The following is a 27,586-nucleotide window of genomic DNA, read 5'->3' on the forward strand; positions in this document are numbered from 1 at the left end:
AATAAAAACTGACAGGTGTTCTAATCCCTCTATCCAAAACTATTACAAAAATTAATTAAATGTGTTGTCTGCCTAGTCTCTATATACTTGCTAAACTACTCATCCCCTCTACTCGTAGATCACTGGAACAAAGACAAATCATTGTGTAGTCCATGATAACTAGGAGAGCCAAGTAAACAATCTGAGGAAACATAAAGTATGCAGAGGACACAAGACAGCTCTAAATTTCAAACAAGAGTCACAGGGCTTTTTGTGCACCTATAAAAAACAGGAAAAAATGCTTATTGTAAATGTAAAGGGCCAAAACAAGATAATTGGATGTTTAAAACAGCTTACCTGTAAAATCCTTTTCTTGGAGTACATCATAGGAAACAGAGCCTCAAGTATTTACTTAGTGGGTTATGGGCCTACCTTCAGGTGTTGACACTGGTATAACCAATACAGGAAGTTGACTCCCCTATATAACCCCTCTTCCTTCTAGGAGTACCCAGTTTTTGTAGCTAAGCAATATACTTACACCCCATAAAACAGAGGGGCGGAAGCTCTGTGTCCTATGATGTACTCCAAGAAAAAGATTTTACAGGTAAGCCGTTTTAAAAATCCTATTTTCTTTATCGTACATCATAGGACACAGAGCCTCAAGTATTTACTCAGTGGGACGTCCCATAGCAATGCTATTTGAGGGGAGGGAGAGACAACCCGTAGGGCAACCCCCAGACCTGAGGACTTATACTGCTACCTGCAGCACACTGCACCCGAAGGCGATACCCTCACTCCATCTTACATCCACTTGATAAAATTTTGTGAATGTATGCACTGAAGACCAAGTCGCGGCCTTTCAGATCTGAGACATGGAGGCCTGGTGACGCACTGCCCAAGAAGCACCAACCGCTCTGGTAGAGTGCGCCTTAACTTGAAAATGGGGAATCTTTCCCTTTAAATCATAAGTTTGAATTATAACTTGCCGAATCCACTTAGCAACAGTGGATTTCGATACTGCCTGTCCTTAGGACCCTCCAGCAGAATAAATAAGACCTCAGTCTTACAAATCTGAGCAGTTTTCTTTAAATAGATTTTCACTTCTCTCACCACATCAAGACAATGTAGTGACTTTTCTTCCCTGGAACATGGGTTTGGGAAAAATGATGGCAGGACAATATCTTATTCAGATGGAAACCTGAAACCACTTTTGGCAAAAAGCCTGGACGAGGGCGTAACACCACTCTGTCCTCATGAATAATCAAATATGGCTGTTTAAAAGAAAGAGCAGCCAATTCTGATACCCTCCTTGCTGAGGATATAGCAACCAAAAATATCAGTTTCCTTGTCAAAAAGACTAAAGGAATATGCTGTATCGGATCAAATGGCTGTTTTTGTAACACCAACAAAACTAAATTCAAGTCCCAAAGGCTTACGGGTGATTTAACTGGCAGATTAATCCGCATCACTCCTTGCATGAAACCCAGGACTAAAGAATGCGTAGCAAGCGGTCTTTGAAATAAAATTGATAAGGCCGAGAGACTTGGTCCTTAATACTACTCAGGGGCAACTTCATCTCTACGCCTAATTGTAGAACGGCAGGAATTCTGCCTATGATATATCTCCGAGGGTGCCAAGCCTTGGATTCACACCAGGAAACATAAGCCTTCCAGACTCTATAATATATAGCTCTGGAAACTGGCTTCCTAGCATCAAAGTAGAAATAACTGACCTGGAAAGCCCAGGTTTCTTCAGAATGTGGGTCTCAATAGCCAGGCCTTTAAATTTAGCGTTTGTAAAGTAGGATGGAATGTGAGCCCCTGTGATAGCAGGTCTGTCCTTAGTGGGAGGAACCATGGGTCCTCCGCTGCCATCTTCACGATTTCTGCGTACCATGACCTCCTGGGCCATACTGTTGCTACTAGTATTGTTGGCTCTCTTTCCAGCTTGATCCTGGCAAAGAAGTCGAGGCAGCAATTGAATCAGGGGAAATGCATAGATCATTGAAAACTGATCCCACGGGGTCACCAACGCATCTGTTCCGTACGTGAGTGGGTCCCTTGTCCTGGACACAAACTTGACTAGCTTCGTGTTGCTCACGTCCTCCATACTCCGGGCTTTACAAGCAATTATTTTCATTGTAATCCATTAATACTTCCTGTCTCCATATGAAGACATCAGACAGATTGGAGCCTGCAAGACTTTGCGACAGTGATCAGGGGATCAACAAATGCAATTCTCTGGCTCCTGCAGACTGTTTCATAACCTTCATTTATGGAGCCTCTAGGAAGTATTAATGGATTACAATGGAAATAATTGCTTGTAAAGCCCGGAGTATGGAGGATGTGAGCCGCCCATCAGGATTCTATTAGGCTTTGTTTCCTCCAGATGTGCGGGGAGCTGCTCGTGGTACGCACAGCCATTCTATGTTCTAACCATCTCAAGCCGCTCTTTGCTATGAGGATATGAATAATTTTCGGCTCTATCAGTGGGAGGCATTACGAGGAGCTGAAGGAATATATACGGTTAACTACCTTGGATCCTGGGCCCAGGCTGTATACAACGCTTTGTCTTCTCTTCAAGGCACCCCTGCATACCACTGTGATCTGGGAGCATACCGCTGTACCCTTAGGAGGACCACTGCCACATCTACTACCCAGGGAGGCCAGTGGAGATCCCAGATGGTGATTGCCTGCTATCTATGGCATTGAGGTGAGAGTTCTGGGAGACTTTATTATTGAAGAAGCCACAGCAGGATCATTTATGGATAATCATCTCAGTCAATCCTAACAGCCACAGAATTTCATCACTTTTTATTCACTTTAGGGGGTTCTGGACATTTGACACATTATTTTATTTAGATTTTTGATATTTTGAATTTTTATTTTTTATTTTTTGATTTTTGTTTTTCCTTCACACAAGGTGGTACACATGAGTTTATATAAGGACACATTTGGAATATACACGGCATGATTGAGAATATATGACCTATACGTGCATTTTGTATATTATACATTACCACTTCAGATAGTGGTTTAAATACACGTTTTTATAATTTTTTTAAAATTTTATTCTATATATCCCATTTGGGACGATTGATTTAGAACATTTCATTACAATTTGCGCAAAATCACTTTACTCACCTTGGTCTGTGTGTGTCTTCTGTTTCCACAGGTGCACCTTACTCTCTGGGATTTCAAGTATCAACTGAACAAAAAGCGTGGTTTCTCAATTTTAAATTGTGATTGGTGCATTATTTATTTATCACCCCCCCCCCCCCTTTATATGCATTCAGTTGTTTTTTTGTCAAATTAGCTATGAGTAAGCATCAGCCGATGTGAAACGCATTAGCCGTTCATCCCTGTCTTATCCACCCTTGATATGACTGTACTTTGGATTTTTATTTATTTTTGCCAATAAAGATGCCTTTTTTTCATGGAGTGCGGCAGTCCAGGATCTCTTTCCATTTCTACACAGTTGTGCAGAGCTAGCACCCTTTAGCTTGAGTAGGGCGGGAGCATCTATTCAGGTGTGGAGGTCTTGGGAGCGGCATCCCCTTTCGTATCTTTGGCAAACAGCCAGAAAAATCTCGGGATGAAGAAACCATTCCCCCGGAAATAACTGCTGGCGACTTAAGCAGTCCGCCTGCCAACTCTCTACTCCTGGAATGAAAACTGCAGATAGGCATGGGACATTCTTTTCTGCCCAAGTTAGAATCTGGTTCACCTCTCTCTAAGCTGAGAGACTTTTGGTGCCCCCTTGGTGATTTATATTTGCCACAGCCGTGGCATTGCCAGATTGGATCCTGACAGGACAATTCTTTAATCTGGAGATCCAGGTTCTCAAAAGCCAGATACACTGCCTGAATCTCTAGGATGTTGATGGGCAAGGCTCTTCCGGTTCTTGACCACTGTCCCTGGACAGTCTTTTCTAGTACTGCTCACCAGCCTGAAAGGCTGGCATCTGTCGTTACTACTTTCCAGATAATTGGTCTGAAGGACTTTCCCTTCAGCAGGTTCCGAGTTAGTAACCACCAACTGAGGCTTTGGGACACTCTTGGGGACAGCCGCACTGGCAAATCCAAAGCTTGAATCATCTTGATCCAAGCAGACAGGATACTGTTTTGAAACCGTCTCGAATGGAATTGGGCATAGGGAACTGCTTCGAATAAAGCTACCATCTTTCCTAACAACCTCATGCAAAGGCAAATTTCTCTTCGTTCTGACCATCCACACCAGCTCTTGTATGGAGGTGATCTTTGCGGGAGGCAAGAACACTCTTTCCTGGGCTGTGTTTATGATCAGGCCCAGATACTCCAGCCTTTTTAGTGGCTTTACCACTTGCTTACTGGGCACTTAAACCCCCCTCCTGCCCAGACCAATTTTCAGCTTTCAGCACTGTCGCACTTTGAATGACAATTGAGTGGTCATACAACACTGTACCCAAATGAAATTTTTATAATTTTCCCACAAAAAGAGCTTTCTTTTGGTGGTATTTAATCACAGCTGGGATTTTTATTTTTTGCTAAACAAAAAAAGATGGAAAATTTTGAAAAAAAAAAAAAAAAATCATGTTTCATAGTTTGTTATAAAATTTTGCAAACAGGTAATTTTTCTCCTTCATTAATATGCGCTGATGAGGCGGCACTGGTGGGCACTGATAGGCACAGTTAAGGCGGCACTGATGGGGACAGATAAGGCGGCACTGATGGCCACGGATGGGCGCTACGGATGGGTGGCACGCATGGGCACTGGTAGGTGACACTGATGGGCACTGATGTGCAGCACTGTTGTTGTGGCACTGATGTGGGCGCTGATGGGTGACGCTGGTGGGCGGCACTGCTGCCTATTGCTAGGTGTCACTGGCAGAGGGCAGATGATCGCTGTGATCGGGACTGATGTCCCTCTCAACGGCCGCCGGTGATCGGCTTTTTTTTCCTCCTCATGCTGTCAGCGCGAGGAGGAAAAATAGCCAATTACCGGCTCTGTTTACATCACATGATCAGCTGTCATTGGCTGACAGCTGATCATGTGGTAAGGGGTCGGGACCGACCCCTTACTCTGATCTGTGATCAGGCGAGTCTCAGACTCGCTGATCACCGGGCGCGCAGGCCGCTCGTGCACGGGACAACGTCAATAGAGGTCGTCCCGGCAATGTAGGTCCGCGCTGTTGCCGTCATTTGGCAATAGCGCTGATCTGAAGAGGTTAAGGAGGATTTCTTCAGGTTGAGAATCCAACCCAGACTCCCCAGGTAACTGCTTGTAATGGCTTCATCTTGCTTCAAGCGAGCCACTGACTGGTCTATTACCAATAGATCGTCTAAGTAAGCCAAGACAATTATGCCCTGTGCCCTTAACCTGGCTCGAGGTGGGGCTAGTACTTTTGTGAATACCCGGGGTGCTGTAGCAAGCCCGAAGGGCAAGGCTACAAACTGAAAGTGGTGCTGTTCTACTTCAAACCGCAGAAACCTCTGGTGAGGAGGAAATATAGGGACATGCAGATATGCATCTCTGATGTCGATGAAAGCCAGAAGTTCTCCTCCTTGCAGGATGGAAACGACTGACTTGATTGACTCCATGCGAAAGTAGCGGATCTTCAGAAACTCATTTAGATTTCGTAGATCCAGAATTGGTCTGACATCCCCATTTGGCTTTGGTACCGTAAACAGGTTTGAGTAAAACCCCCAACCTTGCTCTTGTGTGGGAAACTGTATGATCACCCCTTGAGCCAATAATCGGTCTAATGCTTGCAACGGGGATTGCCTTTTCCCTGGATCCTTGGGAACGTTTGATCTCAGAAAACGAGATGGTGGAAACTCTCGAAATTCTAGCTTGTATCCTAGAGACACTGTGGAGAGAGTCCATCTGTCCTGAACTTCCCTTTGCCAGACTTCTGAGTACCTCCAAAGTCTTAACCCCACCTTAGTAAGGGGAGGTGCCTCTTCATGACGAGGCCTTGGTATTCCGCTTTGCAGACTTGCAGCCCCAGGTCTTCCTTTGTGCCTGGGTTTGACCCTGAGGTCTTCCTCTAGAGTCTGACAGCGGAGGGCGATGCCCCTGCCTAGAGGTGGATGCACCTGGCACGGGAAAAAAGCGTGTTTAACCACTTGACAACTGGGCACTTAAACCCCCCTCGTGACCAGACCAATTTTCAGCTTTCAGCGCTCTCACACTTTGAATGACAATTACTCAGTCATGTAATACTGTACCCAAATGATTTTTTTGTCCTTTTTTTCATACAAATAGAGCTTTCTTTTGGTGGTATTTGATCACCTCTGGGTTTTTTATTTTTTGTGCTATAAATGAAAAAAGACTGAAAATTTTGAAAAAAAACACAATTTTCTTTGTTTCTGTGATAACATTTTGCAAATTAGTAATTTTTCTTCATAAATTTTGGCCACAATTTATAATGCTACATATCTTTGGTGAAAATAACCCAAATTAGTGGATATTATTTGGTCCATGTGAAAGTTAGAGAGTCTACAAGTTATGGTGTAAGTCATAAAAAATTGATCACACCTGATGTACTGAGGGCCTATCTCATTTCTTGCGACCCGAACAAGTCAGGAAAGTACAAATACACCCCAAATGACCCCTTTTTTGAAAGTAGACATTCCAAGCTATTTAGTAAGAGGCATGGTGAGGTTTTTGATGTTGTCATTTTTTCCCACAATTCTTTGCAAAATAAAGATTTTTTATTTTTATTTTTTTCCCCACAAAATTTTTATTGTAATAGGTTATTTCTCTCACATGGTATGTGTATACCACAAATAACGCCCCAAAATACATTCTGCTACTCCTCCTGAGTATTACGATACCACATGTGTGGGACTTTTTCACAGCCTGGCCACATAGAGAGGCCCAACATGCAGGGAGCACCATCACATGTTCTAGGAGCATAAATTACACATCTAATTTGTTGACTACCTATTACAGTTTTGAAGGCCCTGGAGAACCAGGACAATGACATGTGACACTGACGTGGCACTGATGACAGATGGCACCAATACGTGGCACTGATGACAGATGGCACCAATACGTGGCACTGATGACAGATGGCACCAATACGTGGCACTGATGACAGATGGCACCAATACGTGGCACTGATGACAGATGGCACCAATACGTGGCACTGATGACAGATGGCACCAATACGTGGCACTGACAGATGGCACCAATACGTGGCACTGACAGATGGCACTAATACGTGGCACTGATGACAGATGGCACCAATACGTGGCACTAATACGTGGCACTGATGACAGATGGCACGGATACGTGGCACTGATGACAGATGACACTGGTTACATGGCACGTGACACTGACAGATGACACGGACAGGTGGCACTGGGAACAGGTGGCACTGGGGACAGGTGGCACTGGGGACAGGTGGCACTGGGGACAGGTGGCACTGGGGACAGGTGGCACTGGGGACAGGTGGCACGGACACTTTTTCATTTTTTTTTTCTTTTCACTTACCGCCGCAGCGGTTCGCTCTCCCTCCTCACACGCTGTCTCTGTGTGAGGAGGAGAGCCGGCGATGAGAGATGATCTCATATGTTTACATATGAGATCGTCTCTCATTGGCACCGCCGATCGCGCTGAAAACAGCCGCTATGATTGGCCGTTTTCAGCGATCTGTGACTGGCTGTGTCCAAGGGACACGGCCAGCACAGAACTTCCCCGATGCGCGCACGCGGGAGCGCGCAACGCGGAAGTAAACAGGAGGACGTCCAGGGACGCCCTCCCGGCAATTGGAGTCCGCGCTGTAGCCGTCTTTCGGCTATAGTGCGGACGCCTAGTGGTTAAACAAAGGACGTTTATATTTTCTTTTGACTGGCAAAAGAGTACTCTTTCCACTAGAAATTGTTTGGATGTATTTATCCAAACTATCGCCAAATAGTCATTCTCCCTTAAAGGGTAAACTAGTTAGGTTCTTGCAAAGCGCTTCAGCTGACCAACCCTTTAACCAAAGGGTCCTTCGCATGTGTACTAGTACAAGGGCAAGGCGTGATGCCTGATGAATAGAGTCCCTCATAGCATCTATGGCAAAGCATAATGCTTTTGGAAGCTCGGCCAACTCCCAGGCCTGTTGTGCAGGGAGCTCGTTAAGGGCATCTGTGAGCTGGTCCTTTAACCACTTCAGCCCTGGAAGATTTTACCCCCTTCCTGACCAGTGCATTTTTTGCGATTCGGCACTGCGTCGCTTTAACTGACAATTGCGCGGTCGTGCGACGTGGCTCCCAAAACAAAATTGACGTCCTTTTTTCCCACAAATAGAGCTTTCTTTTGGTTGTATTTGATCACCTCTGTGGTTTTTATTTTTGGCGCTATAAACAAAAGAATAGCGACAATTTTGAAAAAAAAGCATTATTTTTTACTTTTTGCTATAATAAATATCCCCAAAAAATATTTAAAAAAACATTTTTTTTCCCCTCAGTTTAGGCCGATACGTATTCTTCTACAAATTTTTGGTTAAAAAAAAAATAAAAAATAAATAAATCGCAATAAGCGTTTGATTGGTTTGTGCAAAAGTTAGAGCGTCTACAAAATAGAGGATAGTTTTATGCCATTTTTATTGATAATTATTTTTTACTAGTAATGGCGGCGATCAGCGATTTTCATCGTGACTGCGACATTATGGCGGACACATCGGACATTTTTGGGACCATTGTCATTTATACAGCAATCAGTGCTATACAAATGCACTGATTCCCGTGTAAATGACTGGCAGTGAGAGGGTTAACCAGTATATGGGGGGGCGTGGCTACATGTGACACGTCACTGATCTCTGCTCTCGATCACAGGAAGCAGAGATCAGTGACACTGTCACTAGGCAGAACAGGGAGATGCTTGTTTACATTAGCATCTCCCCGTTCCTCCTCTCCGGAACGGGGACAGATGCCTATTAGCTGCAATTGGAAAGTCCCTGCTAAGGAAAAAGAGGATTTTAACAGACCTTCCAACTTCTTATCTGTTGGATCTTTAAGCATATGCGCATTGTCCACTGGACAAGTTAAACTTTATTCACATTGGAAATCGCAGTGTCAACTGCTGGAACTTTCCATCTTTTAGTGAATTTTTCCTTCATAGGATAGAGAACTGAGAATCTCTTTGGAGGGGAAAAATGCTTATCCGGATGATCCCATTCGGTATAAATAAGCTTTTCTAGTAATGCGGACGGGAAACACATGCAAAGGCTGTAAAGGTTTCAAAGAACCCAAGGAGCAGACCGGACCTTCAGCTAACTGTTAGGAGTAGCATGAAAGCGGAGGGAACCATCTCTGTAAGGCTCTGTACTTCAGACTGTGAAGCTGAAACATCAAGTATTGTTTCCTCCGCAGAGGAATAACCGGCTGGTCTTTCCTCTCAATCATCTGAGACATCATCCTGTCCCCATAATTCCTTTGGACACTCCACTGTCTGTAAAGAGTCTAACGTGGGGGAGGGGGATCTAGGACGCTTCCTATCCACTTAGATGGAGGATGCGATTAAAGCCGCTAATCTTCCTTCTAAGCACTGCAGGGCAGAGGAAAATGCATTTTCAGTCACATATACAGGGGCTGAAGTGAGTAAAGCAGTTGCATCACCACTAGCTTCCAATGATTCACCCTGGCTTGCCATGTCTGATATTTCTGGAGAGGAAGACAGTATGGAGGCATGACTGGGGTTCCCAGCGCCTGGAGGTGGCACCTTAGGTACCTTTACGGTAGCTCTGGAAGACAGTGCTAAGCACAAAAGGAGAGGTACACAAAAATACTATTTGCTTAACAACCGTTCTAGCAAAAACAATGTCACCATAACAGTTTTTAACTGCTAAGTAACAATAGTGTTTCCTGTACTGGAAATGCCTGTTTACAACCCTTTCGTGCCCAGAGCTCTGATGTCTCTTAGTGTGACAGACTCCTTCTCTTCAGCTAAGAAATCTCTGCAACTGAGAGTGTCTGTGTAATAAAGCCTCAGGTGGAACCTGATTTGGCGTCCTCAGCGCCTCTCCCTCAGTCTCTGCGCTGTGTGTGGACATTGCGTCCAATACACGGCGCCACATGACCTTGCGGACGCGCCCCTCAGCGTCCTCCGGTAATACCCGCCCCTCTCCTTGAATATGCCTAGTTCTCGTGCATGCGAAAGGCATGCAGGTCTACCCGAAGGGAGGAGGTGACACTGCCGTTTCCTTTGCCACCGGCCTATTTGCATATATATATATATATATATATATATATATATATATATATATATATATATATATATATATATATATATATATATCTCTCTATCTATATATATATACATATATCTCTATATATCTATATATATATACACCTCTGCAAGGGGGGGGGGGGGGGGGGGGTTTCTGTCAACAGTTTTTTCTTTTCTTTTTTTTTTTAAACTAGAGGCACAGAGAATCCCAATGCTGCTAGACGGAAGTGCTGCTAAGCCTAAAGCTGTGCAGACAAGGGGGCCACGGTTAGGGATCAGAATTTTTTTTACCTTCTCAGCTGTGCCAACCTTCTAGCCACCAAAGTATATATACATATTTGTTTTAGCAACCGCTGTATTTTACTTAAAACCCTTAAAGAGGATTATTAACTAAGAACCCACTCCGTTGGGACCACAAATGCTATATAGCCTGGAGACAGAGCTGCAGTAAACCATCGTACCTAGGTTGTGTAAATTACTCCCTATAGGGGAGACATTTTAAAAGGCATACAAGGTATATGGAAGGAAAAAGCATTAGCGTCTTCCCTTACCTTTTCCTCGCTGCAGGATACTGCTGTAAACAGACAGACCCAAATGTCAACCATCACAGCAGGCTGCGTTGTAAACCTTCAAAGACCGGGTCCCTTTTAATAGGGGTTCCACTCCTTTGGACCTGTATAGCAGCCCTCAGGAACAGCTTTACTTAATGTAGCAAGACCAAAAAGAGTCCTGGTTCCTAGGGTCCAGCTCTCAAAGAGAAGCTTACAGGCAAAACCTTGTTCTTGTCTGGGAGGCCCAGGTACCATCCTATGGCCTCAGGGGCGATGACGGATCCGGCTGTGGAGGTTATTTAAATCCGTCATGGATCCCTCTAGGAGCTCCTCAGAGCACATCTTCACTCGTGACCAACACCTGCAGACACTGGCAAAAAAACTGGAGGTACTCCTGGAAGGGGGAGGGGTTATATAGGGGATTTAACTTCCTGTATTGGTTATACCAGTGTCAACACCTGAAGGTAGGCCCATAACCCACTAAGTAAATACTTGAGGCTCTGCGTCCTATGATGTACGATAAAGAAAAGGGTTTTACAGAAAAGTGGTAGTGGTTAAAAAGGGTGCATGCACATTTGCCTTTCACAACCTTTAGTAGTCGCGTCACCATGGAAATAGGCAGGTTAGAGCTGCACGATTCTGGCTAAAATGAGAATTGCGATTTTTTTGCTTAGAAGATAGATCACGATTCTCTCACGATTCTCACGGCGTAACATCTTTCACATTAAACAAAATAATCGGGCTAACTTTCCGGTTTCTTTTTTTTTTTTTTTTATTCATTGAAGTGTACTTTTCCCAAAAAATTGCGTTTGAAAGACCACTGTGCAAATACAGTGTGACATAAAATATTGCAACAATCCCCATTTTATTCTCTAGGGTCTCTGCTAAAAATTATATAATATATATATATATATATATATATATATATATATATATATATATATATTATGTTTGGGGGTTCCAAGTAATTTTCTAGCAAAAAAATCTGATTTTATCTGTAAGAAACAAGTGTCAGAAAAAGGTTTAGACTTTAAGTGGTTAAACTTCCTGCATATTCACACAGAAGTTTCATCCCTTTGATCTAAGTAAAAAGAGTTACAATGTTGTTAAAATCTTGGCAGAATGCCTGGTTTGGCAAACTGCCAGAGTAAGCAGAGAACTCTATACTTGTAACATGAAAGAATCGAGATACTCCACAACAAAGATCGTCGAGATCGTGATCTTTTAAACGATAAATTGTGCAGCTCTAAGGCAGGTACAAAAGACCATAAGTAAATCCTACATTTTACTTCCAAAATACATTAAAGCCTAATAGTTACAAGAATCAGTACCTGCCTTCTCTTCCCCTACTCTCCTATTACTAGTGCATGTGAGCACACTTGTTACAAAACAAATAATTTGCATTAGGTGTCCTTAAAGTGGAGTTCCACCCACTTTTACAACTCTTCAGCATCCCTCACTAAACTGCGCACTGCAAACGAATTGGATATTTTTACATTTTTTTTCTCAGCACCTACTGTATATCTGCTGTATTCATTTTTCACTTCCTCCTCCCTAGCCGTGGCTCATCGCATCATTTCCTGTTTGCAATGTCTTCTTGGAAGGGGCGGCAACTTCCTCTGACACTGCCGTTGCTATGGAAACCTGCCCTGAAACCTATTACACTGCTTGTGCTGCACTGAGCATGTGTGAGATCTGCAAGGATGAGATCCAGGAAGAAATACAGTCTGGCTTCAGATGCCCACACTTAAGATGGCCACGGCCTGCTGTAAGTTTATAAAATAACAAACTACTGCTATAAACAAACAAAACAGACCTTAGTTTACAGACTAACTTTAATAGAATAGATTAAGCTTGTGTATTATAGGGGTATTTTTATTTAAAAAGTATAACTTTGGCCGTAACACCACTTTAAAAAGGAGTCATCCAACAATTTCCAAGCTGCTCACTAGTTTTATGGAGCCAGCAAAAATTATTGTTTTAGATTGAGTGGGAAGGAGAAAAGATTTTTGCACGGGGGGTGTGGTCTGCACAGGCATGTAAGCGGACACATCTCTCCAGGCTCCTGCGGTTATCCTTTTGCAATCTTTCCCTCCAATCAGCTCCACATTGACCCAGCCCGTCACCCACCATATCAGGAAACCCGGGGCGGTGTCTCCTGCAGCTTGCCGCACATATGATGACTTGCAAGGGCCGAGAATCCGCAGCCTCGGCCGCTTCAGAATTCCAAGATGGCACCCAGCAGGAGCAGCGGCCACCTCGTGGAGTGGACAAGCCAAAAAGTGGCCTGAATAATACTCCTAAACCCACCTAGCAACTGGGGAAAGAGGGATATGCTGTAATCTGTACACAGATACTGCGTCTCCCTCCGACCAGAACATTTTGATCACTGATGGGGCTGATATATTTGAGGCAGAGGACATATCAGAAGGCATACATGACATGGCTGTAAATCCTGATGATAGGGGCAATGATAATTCTTCACAACCCACCCTAGGGGATATCCTGCAGGCTTTGCAGAAAATGCACCCGTGGATGACCTAAAGGAACAATTTGGAGGACTGACGGAGGTGGTGTCTCTTCTCCGCCAAAACCTGCAAAAGACAAGGGAGCATACAACTGCGGTTGAGGGCAGAATTAGTGATATGGAAGACCACCTTACCCCCTCCCTTACCCGTGATGCCAGAAAGGCCGCACAGATGGCAGCTGCCAATGAAAAGACAGATGACATAGAAAACATCTCCGCCGTAATAACATGCGCATTGTGAGGTTGTCGGAGAAAGTGGAGGGCTGGGACCCCACTGCATTCGTTGAGCGATGGTGGCTGGGAGGCCTTTACCCCTCTATTCGCAGTGGAGAGGGCTCATCGTACCCCACCCAGACCCTTGCCCCCTGGTAACCAAAGTCCATTCTAGCTCGTATGCTGAAATATAGGACTGCAAGATCATTCTGCATCTGGCCAGAAAAAAAGCAAATATACAATATAACTGCGTGAAAGTCTCCTTTTATGCAGATTTTTCCGCAGAGGTTCAGCGCAAGAGGGCGAAGTTTCAGGATGTGAAAAATGGCCTGCTGCGCCTTCAACTACCCTATGCCATGCTTTACCCGGCCAGACTTAGGACATGGATAAGGACTGGCCTGCCTTACTGTTTGCCATAATGGGCAATTCGTGGTCGTCTCTTTTCGGATACCTACCTTTACAGTTGTCTTCACTTAGAGGGCTGTTTCCTTAGCCCTAAAAAGGTGAGCTAGATCCAAGAAAAAGCTTTCTATAGCATAATGTCCATGAGGGGCAGCTGCCTCTCTGCCTTTACATGCCTTTCCATGCTTCGACTCATCCTGTTGACAAAACTATATCTGAAGACCTTGGTTGAGTCAGTTCAATAATACACTTGTTTATATCAGGGCTCATAATTTCGAGTCCTGAGCTACTAGCCAGACCTTAAGGGCTACTTGCCACAGTTGCCCCACCCAACCCCACCCCTAAAAACACCCTCAAATTCTCTCATGAAATGACACTTAATTATTTTTATAACTTAATTCTGCATAAAACATTTAACAACTTTACCAGTACCCGTCCATGCAGCCTCGCCTGCGCCCATCCATGCAGTCTCCCCTGTGCCCATCCATGCAGCCCCACCTGTGCAGGGGAAAAGGAGAGTTAGAGGATTGCCGGCCGGATCATTACAGAGAGGGGAAAATCGCTGTAACAGCTTTCATTTGAATTGCCCTGTGTTCCCCATGTTCGCTGTCACATACAGCCCTGCCTCCTGGTCCGGGTACATTGATATATGTCACACGTCCTGGCATTGGACCGGTGTTCTGTCTATCAAAGTACCCAGGCTAGGAGGACTGTGACAGCGAGTGCGGGGGAACACTCTGCAATTCAAATGAAAGCTGTTACAGGGTTGTTACCCGCTCTCTGATGATCCGGCCGCCTGCTCTCATCTCTCTTCCCCCCTCTGGGAGAACAGCTCCCATTCAACCCTGCCGTCGTCAATTGCCGCCCCCGCCCCCCCGACTCCGAGGCAGCCCACGCTCACCCTCAATCACTTTCCACTTGCAAAAAGCGAGTAGGCGAGTGGAAAAGTTTGAGGGCTGGTTTATATGAAAAATAGAGAAAAGAGAAAAGAAAAACAGATGTAGAGTACAAACTGTGTAACTAGGCAAAATAGGACCAGCGTAGTATGAAAAGGAGTTTAATGAAAATGTTTAAATGATAGACTAACATCTATGTGTAATTATCAAAAATCCTTCCAAAAATTGTACCACACAATACAAAACACAACAATTCTATTAAAACCAATCACGGTGGTTGCCAAGGCGATTCAGGATCCCCAGTATAACATTAAACAAGTAGTAGTAGATATGATATCTGTAGTTGTATCCAAAGGGTATAATGTCTTACAGATTAGTAGAAGCTTCAATATATCACAGCTCTGTTTGTGTATTCTCAGAAATACTTTGAAGGTGCAGTGATGTTGCCATTTGTTGAAAGATACATTGTAGTCGTTAGAAATGAGATGTTGAACATTTATCTCTGCTGGTAGTGATATTATTGGTAAAGAGCCCTTGTTTTGCAGGATGGCGATTTCAAAGGCAAAAGATTATGCATCAATGCAAGTATATTGGGGCATATAGCCAGGGGGACTCAAGCAAAATCACATATCAGTTGTATATTTTATAAGTAGATAGCAGCTATGTAATAAGCAAGAGAGGTTTGTTCATACAAAGCCGTTTTATTTGCTTGAAGTCAAAAGATACATTCCAGCTACATTGAATGTCCTTGTAAAAGTGGGGGATAGAAAGAGATATAGCTGTATTGGCAGTTGCTGTAGATAGGCTGGTAAGAGGCAGTATATGCCTATTGGTATTTAGAGGTAAGAGTAGAAGCAAGTGAGAGGAGGAATAGAAAGCAAGTGATGTACAGGTATAGTTGTTAGTTCAACCTCTATGAGGTGTGTAACGGCTTTTTTCTGACCTCCTTGCTTCTAGATCACCAATATCTCTCATGCTAGTATCCAAGCCATCGAAAACTGCAAGACATCAGCTGTGTGCAACTTGAGCATGGATAGATCAGAAGGGAGCAAAGCAAGTAGAGATACAGCAAAGTTGCAAATAGTTTAAATTATGTAATTACGGTACTTACTGCTCTACCTTCACTGTGCAGGTCAATTTTGCACTGTTTTAGCCTGATAGCCTGGTAGTTAGTAGCTGTGTTTGCCAGAGTGAAACAAGCTATAGGTCTCTCCAACGTTCCTGTTGTAAATATTTCCTCACTTTATCACAGAGTGCAGATGAAGCCGGCCGGCTGTTAGGTGTGTGTGTGTGTGTGTATATCTCAACGTGGAGACACCCTGGTTCCACATCCAGGTGTGGTGACGTCACTCCGTTGACGTTTGAGGTTCTCCCGCCAATCCGCAGACTTCCTCCATTTAACAGAGTTGCACCTGCGCCCCCAAGCGCACTATGTTGCTATTTACTCTTTCCTTGCGCCTGGTGGCTACTTCCTCATGGCCTTTACCTATATCCTTCTGGATTTCCAGTGTTGATGGAATACTTCCAGGCAGTTGCCTGGGAATTTTATTATAACCATAATTCTACTCCAATTTCTGACCTAACTTGGACTAGTAAAGTTGGATGTGCTCATGTTCGTTCTTCCTTGCATATGATATTACTGTTGCTGTATCATGGCTGATATAATCTTGGTGTCATGAACATCCGGGGTGTTCATGACCCTTTGAAGAGGACCATGCTCTCCTCCTGTATAAAGCGATTCAAGCCTGTGATAGTTTCCAGAAAACTCACCTTACTTAGGACTCCGTCTCACACCTTAATTACTCGTGGTTACTGGGAAGCCATCACTCCACACATCGAAATTATTTACGCGGGGTATGTTCACTGATTCACAGGGCTCTGGCCTTTCGGGAATTGAGTTTTAGGTTGGCCTCTGATGGTCGTTTTATATTTCTACACTGTGAACTGTATGCCATTACTATTGTGCTAACTTTTGTATCTACCACCTCCCTTCTCGGGAGCAGTGATAAGGGAGTTACTGTCGTACCTGGCTGACAAACCAGACGTCCCAGTGTTTCTTCTTTGGTATTTCATTTGCTACCTAGACCCGCATGTTGTCCGGCCAAGCGGGGTCAGAACCACAGCCTTGGGTAACAATCTCAGAAGTGGGCTGGATTGACCATTGGCGATTTAAATACCCTCTGGACAAACCGTTATGTAGTTTCTCCAAATCCAACGGCTCCCTATCTAGAATGGACCTCTGCCTGGGTAATACCTTTAGCATCCCCTTGGTGTCTCGTTCAGAAAATTCACCGCGAAGAGCGTCTGACCATTCCCCTCTGGTGGTTTGGCGCCGGGCCCAACCGCCCTCATCACTTCCTAAAGCCCTATGGGAATTAAACGCCTTTTGGTTACAATTATTTTCCTCTCCTGAGCGTATAGATGCCCAGGTACAGAACTTCATCACCAACCAAGGTATTGGGGAGGAACAATATGCTGGGAGGACCTCAAAGCACATTTAAAGGAGGAATCTTTACAGCATTCGCCCTAAAAAAAAAAAAAAATTTCCCTCAGTTTGTTTTACAGGTTGAAAGCCAGGTTCGACAATTGGAACTACAATATATTTTTACCTCACTTGATTCCGCAAGGGAGGCATGGATAACGGCCCAGGATTCTCTGGATCGGTTGAAAACCTCAGATGCGGAACGTAAAAGTTTTTTTTTCCTAAGTTCTATGTAGAGTTGGAGAAGACAAGGCGTTTGTTGCCAGAATAGCTATGTCTCGCTAGTCCTCCCCCACCATAGGTGCCATATGCGCCTCTGATGGTCGCATAGTCAACCGCCCTGAACTTATCGCTAAAGGAGCTGACTTCATTTTGTGTCACCTTATACCAATCACGGAGTTAATATTCCATGGAGGAACTGGTCGTGAGTCTGGGTACTCTGAAGCTACCCACATTGACAAACTATCAGCGGTCTAAACTGGACTCCCCATTTACCTTGGTTGAGGTGCAAAGGGCGGCTGCCTCGTTCCCTGCATCCAAGGCTTCTGGGGATGACAGTATCCCGGTAGAAGTGTACACAAGGTATGGGGAATCTATACTGCCAAACTACTGCAGGTCTTTAATGCTGCTTACGAAGACCAATGTCTACCTGAGTCAAGGGCTAACATTGTTCTGCTCCTGAAGCCGGGTAAGAACCCATTGGATCCAGGGTCTTACAGGCAGATTTCATTGCTGCAGAGCGATGTTAAAATTCTACCCAAGGTACTTGCCAGGTGTCTCAATGAGGTTATTCTATATTATACACAGTGGCGGCTGTTGCTCAAACTAACTGAAAAATGAAAGTGTTAGTAATGCAGGACTGCAAATAGCCATTTATCAGGTGATTTTGTATCATTACTGCTGGATAAAATTGTGCCCATCAATTGCAACCTCAATGTGCCCATCAGAGTAGGCCAAACACAGCCACATTACAAGAAAATAGAACCACTTAACATAAAGGTGCCCCCTTTCACTTCTGTACATCAGGAGTCAACCCCGACACACCCACCCCCCACAGCAAGTCGCCTTCTATCCACCTTCAGACCAGCCGGGTTGAGTCACTCGGGCGACAGGAAGTGACACCGCGGGACCCATCAGTTACTAACCACAACAGGAAACAATGCTACAGTGGGAGTGTTCGTGTCACAGAGCTCTACACCCTGAGGACATTCTAAGGGAAGCCAATAGAGCTTCCCGTTTGCAATCTCAATTGTAAACATGTCATTCTTCCCATAGCATTTGTGTGTCCGGCATCCTGCACACACTTTAAGGGTGGTCTTTATTATTAATTTTTTTTTATGATGAGTAGCTTGGGGGGGGGGGGGGGGGCATCCCCGTTGCTGTTTGCAGTTGCCATTAAACCACTGGCTGTCCTGATCCGTGCCAATCCATTGATTACTGGGTTTAGATATGGCGAATTGCATGAGAAACTAATGTTATATGCAGATGACATGCTGCTCTTTTTGGGAGACACCAACTCCTCCCTAGAAGTTGTCATGGACACAATCTCTGTTTGGACACTTTTCTGGCCTAACCATTAATTGTACAAGGCCAGCTTTATTGTTATGGGATGGCGGATCAGGGCAGTCAGTTGCAGCGGCCTGTCCTACTACCATCTCATCGTTTCAATGTCTGGGGATTCATGTTACCGCTAATATATTGGACTATTGCCACCTCAATATACATCCATTACTGTCCAGGTTTAGAAATAGGGTGAACGGGGAGGTCATGACGTGAGACGTCGGACGGGAAGGGAGGAGCTTGAGGAGTGTCGGCCGGCGAACTGACAGGCTCCCGTGCAGACAGGCTAGTGGACAGAAGCGGTTAAGGAGAGGAGGAGAGCCGTGCGTGGCTTCGAGACCACAGACGCCGACAGACGCCCCGGAGCCCGATGTGAACCGGGTTTAGTACGGGGCGCATAGCAGGACTAACGGTGCGGTTCCCCCCCCCCCCCCAGGTGCGGGCTGTGAGACCGTGAAGCTCCGATCGGGAGTGTCTCATATAGTAGAGCCATATAGTAGAGCCAGCAGTACACGAGGACAGGACATCCGCCCAGAGGAGAGACTGGATAGCCACACTGGAAGACTACAGACTACGGCGGGACAACGGAAGGTCCGTGGTAAGAGCTGCTAGGCGCCACACAGCAACTGGCTAAAAGGTAAGAGAGGAACGAGGACGCCCCCGCAAAGGGGAAGACTCACGGTGGAAAGGTACGACGTGATATTTTGGAAAGTTATGGATTGATTGATCGTACATTACTGCTATACCTGTAATAATAATAGGCGGGAATTCCGGAACATTAAAGTGTTAAAAGAAAGGTGAAGAGGTGAAGCTGGGCGAGACAGTGAGTCTTTTTTTTTTTTTTTTTTTTTTATAAAAGGACATGAAATCAAGGCAGCCATTGTAGCCCCTTACCAGGACAGAACCAGTGTACTACAGACGGACAAGAGGCGGGACAGGAGTAAGGAGGAATAGAATTGGAGAGATTTATCCTCGACTCAAAGCACCCACAAAGGCAGTAGGGGATAAAAGTGCATTAAACTGAACAGCTCGGAGAACACCAAATAAGCTAAAAACTCATACATTTATAAAGACACTAATCCCCTAAGCTCTAGCAATAAAAAATATCGGTCCCAGGTCACCATAATCGCTATGAGTAGAGCTGCGTCTAAAGCTGGGAAGGGGGGTGCACCTAAGACACCGAAAGATAACACTACAGAGAGCACAATCAAGCAATACCTGGCCCGAGGGGGGAGCCCAGGGAGTACCCACCTGGAGACCCCAAAGCCAGCCATGGCGGACAAAAAGAAGGGATCGAATGAAAGGAGTGAACAGACCCCTGACCATTCCAGAGATGAGTCTACAATTGAGAATGTATTGGAAATAACCAGACTGGAAGAGCATAGGCAGGGGAGACAATTTCCCACGAAAAATGAAATCTCAGAAATGTTTAAGACACTGGAAATCTCAATTAAATCGGAGATAAGTATGTTGAGGACAGACCTAGGTAACCTATTGGCCAGAGTCGAGAGAACAGAAGACATAATGGACAAACAGGTGCGGGAATTATCCGACTTAAAAGAACAAGTTAAAATTACCCAACAAAAACAAATAAAAATTTGCTATAGGTTAAAAGACCAGGAAAATAGAAACCGTAGACAAAATCTGAGAATCCGAGGGGTACTAGAAACTAGGGGAGAAGATTTGAGGAAGACCCTAGCGGCAATCTTCAGCCCCCTCTTGGAAACGGGAGTAGAGGACTTCCCAAATATAGAGCGGGTACACCGGATAGGAAGATTTGATACTATGCGAACGGAGAGAACTCGACATATAATAGTAAGATTCAGATTCTATGAGGACAAAGAAAACATATGGGTAAAATTAAGAGGAAAAACCCCGCTTCAATTTGAGGGGGCAAGGATTCAAGTATTTGCAGATTTATCCAAAGACACATTGGCGAGAAGACGCCATCTCAAACCCCTCTTGGAGCAGATGATAAAACAGAATGTAAAATATTCATGGGGGTTCCCGGCCTGCCTGCTAGGAAGTAAAGACGGTAAAACGGCCAGGTTAAGATTCCCGGAAGATCTGGGGGAATTCTGTGGGAAACTAGGTTTGCAGGTCCCCCCGCTGCTGGACTGGTTCAATGAACAGTGGGCTGATCTAGGAGCGGGTCTTGTGTAACCATGGGGGCAAGGAGGGGTCCGGGTGGGGGGGGGGGATAGCACGATGAGAGGAAACCGTAAAGATAGAGGCGGGGGACGGCCAACCCACCCGGTCACTGTTGAAACGGGGGCCGGGGGGGGGACACACACCGAGAGCTCCACGTTAGGAGGTGGAGACCAAGAGAGGGGCACGATGTATGTGACCCTCATGGGTCTAAGGGTCCAGTCGGGACCAAATGGCCACAATAAACAAGAAAATGTGGAATCTCTCCAAGGTCAAAGGAAAAGGGCCACACAGAGGAGTGAAGGAGGATAGCAATGACCACAATAAAATTTACAACTTATAACGTCAGAGGACTAAATATGGCCAGTAAAAGACGAAATATTCTGAATGAGCTCAAACTTCCCCAGATGAAGTCACGAGTGGTGACGTAACGCGTAGGGCGTGGCGGAGAGCAGACGTAAACCGGAAGTCACGTAAGGAGGCGCCTCAGACGCCACTCTCTCTGTTTAATGAGATTTTAAAGTTTTTTAAATGTAAGAGACCACTTTTGAGACATTAATAAAGCAGCTACATTTAATATACTACACCATTGGAGGCTTCTTTCTCTTCCCTCCCCACTTCCATCCCACCGGGCTGGTGGAGCCTAGGTGGGAAATCTTTTTAATAGGTATATCCATACATATATTGAGAAGACAATTCAGCCATCAACAGATGCCTAATCCAGATCACCATCACGCTATATCATACAGCGCCAACTAAAAGATATCCATCAATGCCTGAATTTACCCCTCTTAAGGTAAGAGTTCTGAGAGCCTGATAAGACCGGGACTTTCTACACAATACCTACGTATTTTTCCCACACAGTTGACCCCAGCTGATTCACTTTGTCACTTATGAACTTTATATTTTGATTATTCATAGAACATCACGTCACTTGCTTATTTTATTTATTTTGGTGTAATTGTTTTCTTTTTTACACTATATGTATTAGTCACAGTTCACAATATGAGGTGATAGATTTGATGCGCGAGATCCTTTCATTTCCATTCCACCTTTGGTGGAATTGCCCTAAAATAAAAATTTTCTGGAAGAAGATTCTATCTTTAATCAAGACAATTACTGGAATAGAGGTGGTAGAAGACCCCTGGGTGGTGTTGTTTCATGGTGGAGAAGGGGACATAAATAAATATAGGCGGTCGCTGGTCCCTCACCTCTTAAACGCAGCAAAGAGACTGATACCGAGAAGCTGGCAGAGGAGGGAGAGCCCAGAGGCATGGGAGTGGATTGATGCAGTAGAGGAATCATATAATATGGAGACCCTGGCGAATACTATACACGAAGTAAGTAGTGGAAATTTGGATGCTTGGGAATATTGGAAAAAATTTAAAAAATCCTGGAGTTATGCTAAAGAACTGAAAGCCCTAGATTAGAGAAGGAGAGTAGAAGAGGAAATGACCTTGGAGAGAGGGGGATATACACGTGCTGAGGTGAGAAGGGAGGGAGAGGGAGGGAAGAGAAACTAAGATGATAAGAGATAGTATATATTTTCTTTGTTCGTTTTTTTTTTCTCTGGGGTGCGTTATGTAATATATAACTCTTTGATATGGCAATGTGCTACTATGATGAGACACCGAGAGGGAGGCCTAAGAAAAATGAACTGCAAAGTTGATTTAAGCCCCTCGAAAAGGTCGACTGAAGTGGCAAAAAAAAAAAGAAATAGGGTGAACACCTGGAGTAAACTGCAACTGTCAGTAACAGGCAGGATCAATTTAAATAAGATGATCTTGATGCCCCAACTGCTGTATCCCCTGTACAATTCACCAGTGGTAGTCTCCTTAAAAACCTTCAGAATAGTTAATTCTGTCTTCAGAATAACCCCCCCATTAGACTGCAACAACTTCAAAACCCCAAGGACAAGGGTGACTTTGCACTCCCCAATCCCTGGCTGTATTATTTTGCAGCCCAGTTGCAACATCTTACCGGGGAGTGTCTTGTTCCACCTTGTAGCTCCTCTGATCCACTATTATCAGCTACCCATATTATGTTAAGATGTACTGGAGCAGATTTCACCCCGAGTGGCTTAGAAAACGGATTGTTTGTTGAAACACATAAAACCTTTACCACTTGCAACCTTTTACACACAGTTTGGTTTAAGGCTGAACAGCTGCAGGGGGTCGAGGAAATAACAGCCTATAGCTCTTACGGGGAACTGTTCAAATTGCAACAGGGTCTCAGATAAAAGGCATATGAGGTGACGCATTTGAAACATTTTTCACAATGGGAGCCTTCTCCCCTTTTCAACTCTCCAGGAGAGATTTAGTCTTCCCTCCTATATGCATTTTTATTACATTCAATTGCAGCATGCGGTTAGGGCTCAGGGTGACTAGACTCTGTGGACCTGATCGCAAAACCCCTATTTTCACACCAATTTCCTCAAAAACATGCTAAAAGGTCTCAGTGCTACGATATGTTACTGAGTGACTATTTGGATAGCTATCCCACCAAGGCTCGAGAGAGATGTGGGATCACTGTCTGGTGATCAGTGGGGAGATGTACTGCAAGCGATGGTAACTAGCTTCTTAATCTCCTCACAAAAACTATCCCAGTTCTACATAGTACAGAGATCCCATCTCCCACCTGCTGAACTGCATAAAATGGGCATGCTCACTGACCCCTTGTGTTATAGATGTAAACGGGACAGGGGTGACCTCATCCACCGTCTCTGGAGATGCCCTAAATTACACTGTTATTGAACAGCTGTCTTGGGTACACTTAATAGGGTATTACAGTCCTCTGTCCCGCTAGACCCTAAATATTGTCCGTTAGGTATATTAAGCAATCTAATACCAGAGGAGCCCACGAGAGTAGCGGTAAATCACACTCTTCCAAGCCTGCAACATACTTTTGTTTTGGAAATCTGACCCTCCTTCCCACCATATGTGGTTAACACACATGGGACATACCCTTATTTTTTAAAAATGTGTACCAACACAGGGGATGCTTAGGAAAGTTTGAAAGGTTATTGGCACCATGGGTGGACACTCCTGGAGTTAGCGCGTGGGAACTCGTTCAGATACAGCTTGTACAATGTCCAGACAGACCAGTTTAGTCTAAGCTAGGTATAGCGAATAACGCATTGGAGGCTGTGTATGTTTAATTTGGTTCCATGTGATACATCTTGTATGTCAACATCTGGGATGTACATATACGTGATCGAAGTTTGATGTTGTAAAAGTGAATCATTCGCCTTGTAATCTAGATATAGACTATGGGTGACTTCAATGGCACGTATCTGTTCTTTTTTGTTTTAAGTTCAATAAAGAGCCTGTTTGACTAAAAAATAAAAAAAGATTTTTGCACAATTTTGAAGACAGATTCTGTCCCACACCCAGCAAAGAACTTACAAAGTGATTGTAATTTCACACTAACATGATTTAGTTTCACTCAGCTCAACCACTGAAACCAGATCCCTCACCTCCATGGCTTCCTGGCCTATCTCAGGCATGTTTGTCTGTGGAACCAGCTGCACCAATCCATTTATTAGCTCTGCAGAGCTGTTCTGTGTGTCAGGGCCGGGTTTTCCTGGGTTCTGGAATATCGAGAGAAAAACATGTAAATTTACTGATGATCTAACAGAGACTGAGCGTTCAAAAAGCTGTAAACTGGGACAGGCAGGAAGCCTCTTTAAGCATGAGTTTTCTAGTATGAATTATTTGCATACTAACAATATTTTTAAACTCAGTGTAAAATCTGATTCTTGGAGGTCATTGAAGGACGCTGGAAGTCTTTCACCTTCAGGTATTACTGCTGCATAAGGACACAGGGATCACAGAGCGTGCCGCTCATGCACCAGACGCGATCACGGGAGGATGTCATATGACACCCTCCCAGAACTGGCCGCCCACACTGTACCCGTCATTTGGCTATAGCGTGGCCGGCAAAGTGGTTAAACCACAAACCTGAGGGACACAATTCCCAATTCCGCTTTATGACACACACAAGCCTGGCTATCACCATGCATTTCTATTTAAGATGTCAAAACAAAAGTGCACTGGATACCAGTCAATGAAAAAATAGGGTTTTTATAACAGCTTACCTGTAAAATCCAATTCTTTGAAGTACATCACTGGACACAGAGCCATAGTAGTTACTATGTGGTTTTTAGGCCACCTTCAGGTAAAGGACACTGGCACGTCCTAAGACAAAAAGTGCCCTCCCACTACTGGGAGTACCTCAGTTTTGTAGCCAAGCAATACACGTGTATACCAAAGAAGGGAGGGACCTCTGTGTCCCATGATGTACTTCAAAGAAAAGGATTTACAGGTAAGCTGTTATAAAAATCCTATTTTCTTATCGTACATCACGGGACACAGAGCCATAGTAGTTACTATGTGGGATGTCCCATAGCAATGGCAACTGAAGGGAGACGACAAAAAAGTAGGGCATTAAGAGAGACCAGAGGACTCATACTGCAGCCTGCAGTACACCGCGCCCAAAGGCAATATCCTCATGACCTTTTACATCGATTTGATAGAATCTGGTAAATGTATGGATTGAAGACCAAGTCGTGGCCTTGCAGATCTGAGCCATGGAGGCCTGGTGATGCACTGCCCAAGAAGCACTAACAGCCCTGGTGGAGTGCGTTTTAACATGAACAGGAGGAATTTTCCTCTTTAGACCATAAGCTTGAACAATCACTTGACAAATCCATTTGTGAATAGTAGATTTTGATGCTGCCTGTCCTCTTTTAGGACCTTCTGGCAATACAAACAAAACATCTGTTTTGCGAATATGAGCGGTCTCCTTTAAATAGACCTTGACTGCTCTCACTACATCAAGAGAATGTAGTGACCTCTCTTCCACAGACCGAGGTTCTGGAAAAAAAGAAGGCAGAACAATATCCTGGTTTAAATGAAAACCTGGCACTACCTTTGGTAGGAATTTAGGATGAGGCTGCAATACCACCTTACCCTTATGAATAATCAAATAGGGCTCTTTACAAGAAAGAGCCACCAATTCCGATACTCTTCTGGCAGAGGATATGGCAACCAAAAAGAATTATCTTCCTTGTCAAAAGAACCAAGGGAATATCCCGTATAGGCTCAAAAGGCTGTTTCTGTAAAGCTAACAAGACTAAATTCAAATCCCAAGGGTTCAGGGGTGTCCTGACAGGAGGATTGATCCGCGTTTCCCCCTGAATAAAGTTACGAACCAGAGAGAGTGAGAAGCAAGAGGCCGCTGAAACAATACTGATAAGGCCGAGACCTGGCCCTTGATAGTACTCAAGGCCAGCTTCATTTCCAATCCCATCTGCAGGAATTCAAGGATTCTACCTATGATATACTTTATGGGGTGCCCACCCCTGGTTCCACACCAGGAGACATATGCCTTCCAGACTCTATAGTATATGACTCTGGAGGCCGGCTTCCTAGCATTAACCAAAGTAGACACTAATGAAGGAGACAACCCACGGTCCTTTAGAATGTGGGTTTCAATAGCCAAACCATTAAATTTAGCGTTTGTAAGGTAGGATGGAATACCGGACCTTGTGCAAGAAGGTCCGGCCACAGCGGCAGGGTCCAAGGGTCCCCTACCGCCATCTTTATGATCTCGGCAAACAAAGATCTTCTGGGTCACGTTGGGGCCACCAAAATCACCTCCTTCCCTTCCTGCTTGATCCTGCGAAGAAGGTGTGGAAGCAGCAGAACCGAAGGAAACGCATAGATCAGTGAAAACTTATCCCATGGAAAGACCAAGGCGTCTGTTCCACATGCCAGTAGATCCCTTGTTCTTAACACAAAGTTGTCAACCTTGATGAATCTGGACACTAACATCTTTGACATATCGACAGAAAGATGTCGGGGTGAAGGGACCATTCTCCCGAAAACAATTGTTGGCGACCAATTTTCTATCCCTGGAATGAAAATCGCCAAAAGGCAAGGAATGTTGTTTTCTGGCCAAGATAGAACATGATTCACCTCTTTTTGGGCTGCACGACTTCTCGTGCCCCCTTGGTGATTGATGTAGGCCACATCTGTGGCATTGTTGGATTGAATTCTGACATGACAATTTCGTAATCTGAGCGTCCAGGCCTCTAGGGCCAGACAAACTGCCCGAATTTCTAGAAAATTGATGGGCAAGGTCCTTTCTGACTTGGACCACTTCCCCTGGACAGATGCCTCTTCCAGGACTGCTCCCCAACCTAGAAGGCTGGCATCTGTTACCCCTTTCCAGGAGACTGGTAGAACAGGATTTCCCATGTTGAAGGTTGTTGGATATCAACCACCAATTGAGGTTCTGACTCACCTCAGGGGAAAAGCGCATTGGAAAGTCCAAAGCCTGGACCTTCTTGTTCCAAGTCGACAGAATACTGTTTTGCAGCAGTCTTGAATGAAACTGCGCATAAGGAACGGCCTTGAAGGAGGCCACCATCTTTCCTAACAATTTCATGCAAAGCTGAATGGAAGGATTTCTTTGTTTTGACAAGCCGAATCGGCTCCTTTATGGAACTGATCCTTCCCTGGGGTAAGTATACCTTCTTTTGAACGGTATCTATGATCAGCCCAAAGTACTGTAACTCACGGCTGAGAGTAAACTTTGGTTTAGACAGGTGACTGACTGATCTACTA

General features: G+C 44.6%; 1 protein-coding gene across 2 annotated transcripts in view; it reads right to left on the reverse strand.

Moving 5' to 3' along the window:
- The window catches only part of NF1 (neurofibromin 1), a 496,399-nt gene that overhangs the window by 302,268 nt on the left and 166,545 nt on the right, over positions 1–27,586 (reverse strand). For both annotated transcript variants that reach the window (XM_073615002.1, XM_073615001.1), the window contains exon 14: positions 24,433–24,546. In XM_073615002.1, coding sequence (XP_073471103.1) covers positions 24,433–24,546 — 114 coding nt within the window. The remainder of the gene's footprint in view (positions 1–24,432; positions 24,547–27,586) is intronic.

Source organism: Aquarana catesbeiana, linkage group LG02, assembly GCF_042186555.1.
Source record: "Aquarana catesbeiana isolate 2022-GZ linkage group LG02, ASM4218655v1, whole genome shotgun sequence".
NCBI lineage: Eukaryota > Metazoa > Chordata > Amphibia > Anura > Ranidae > Aquarana > Aquarana catesbeiana.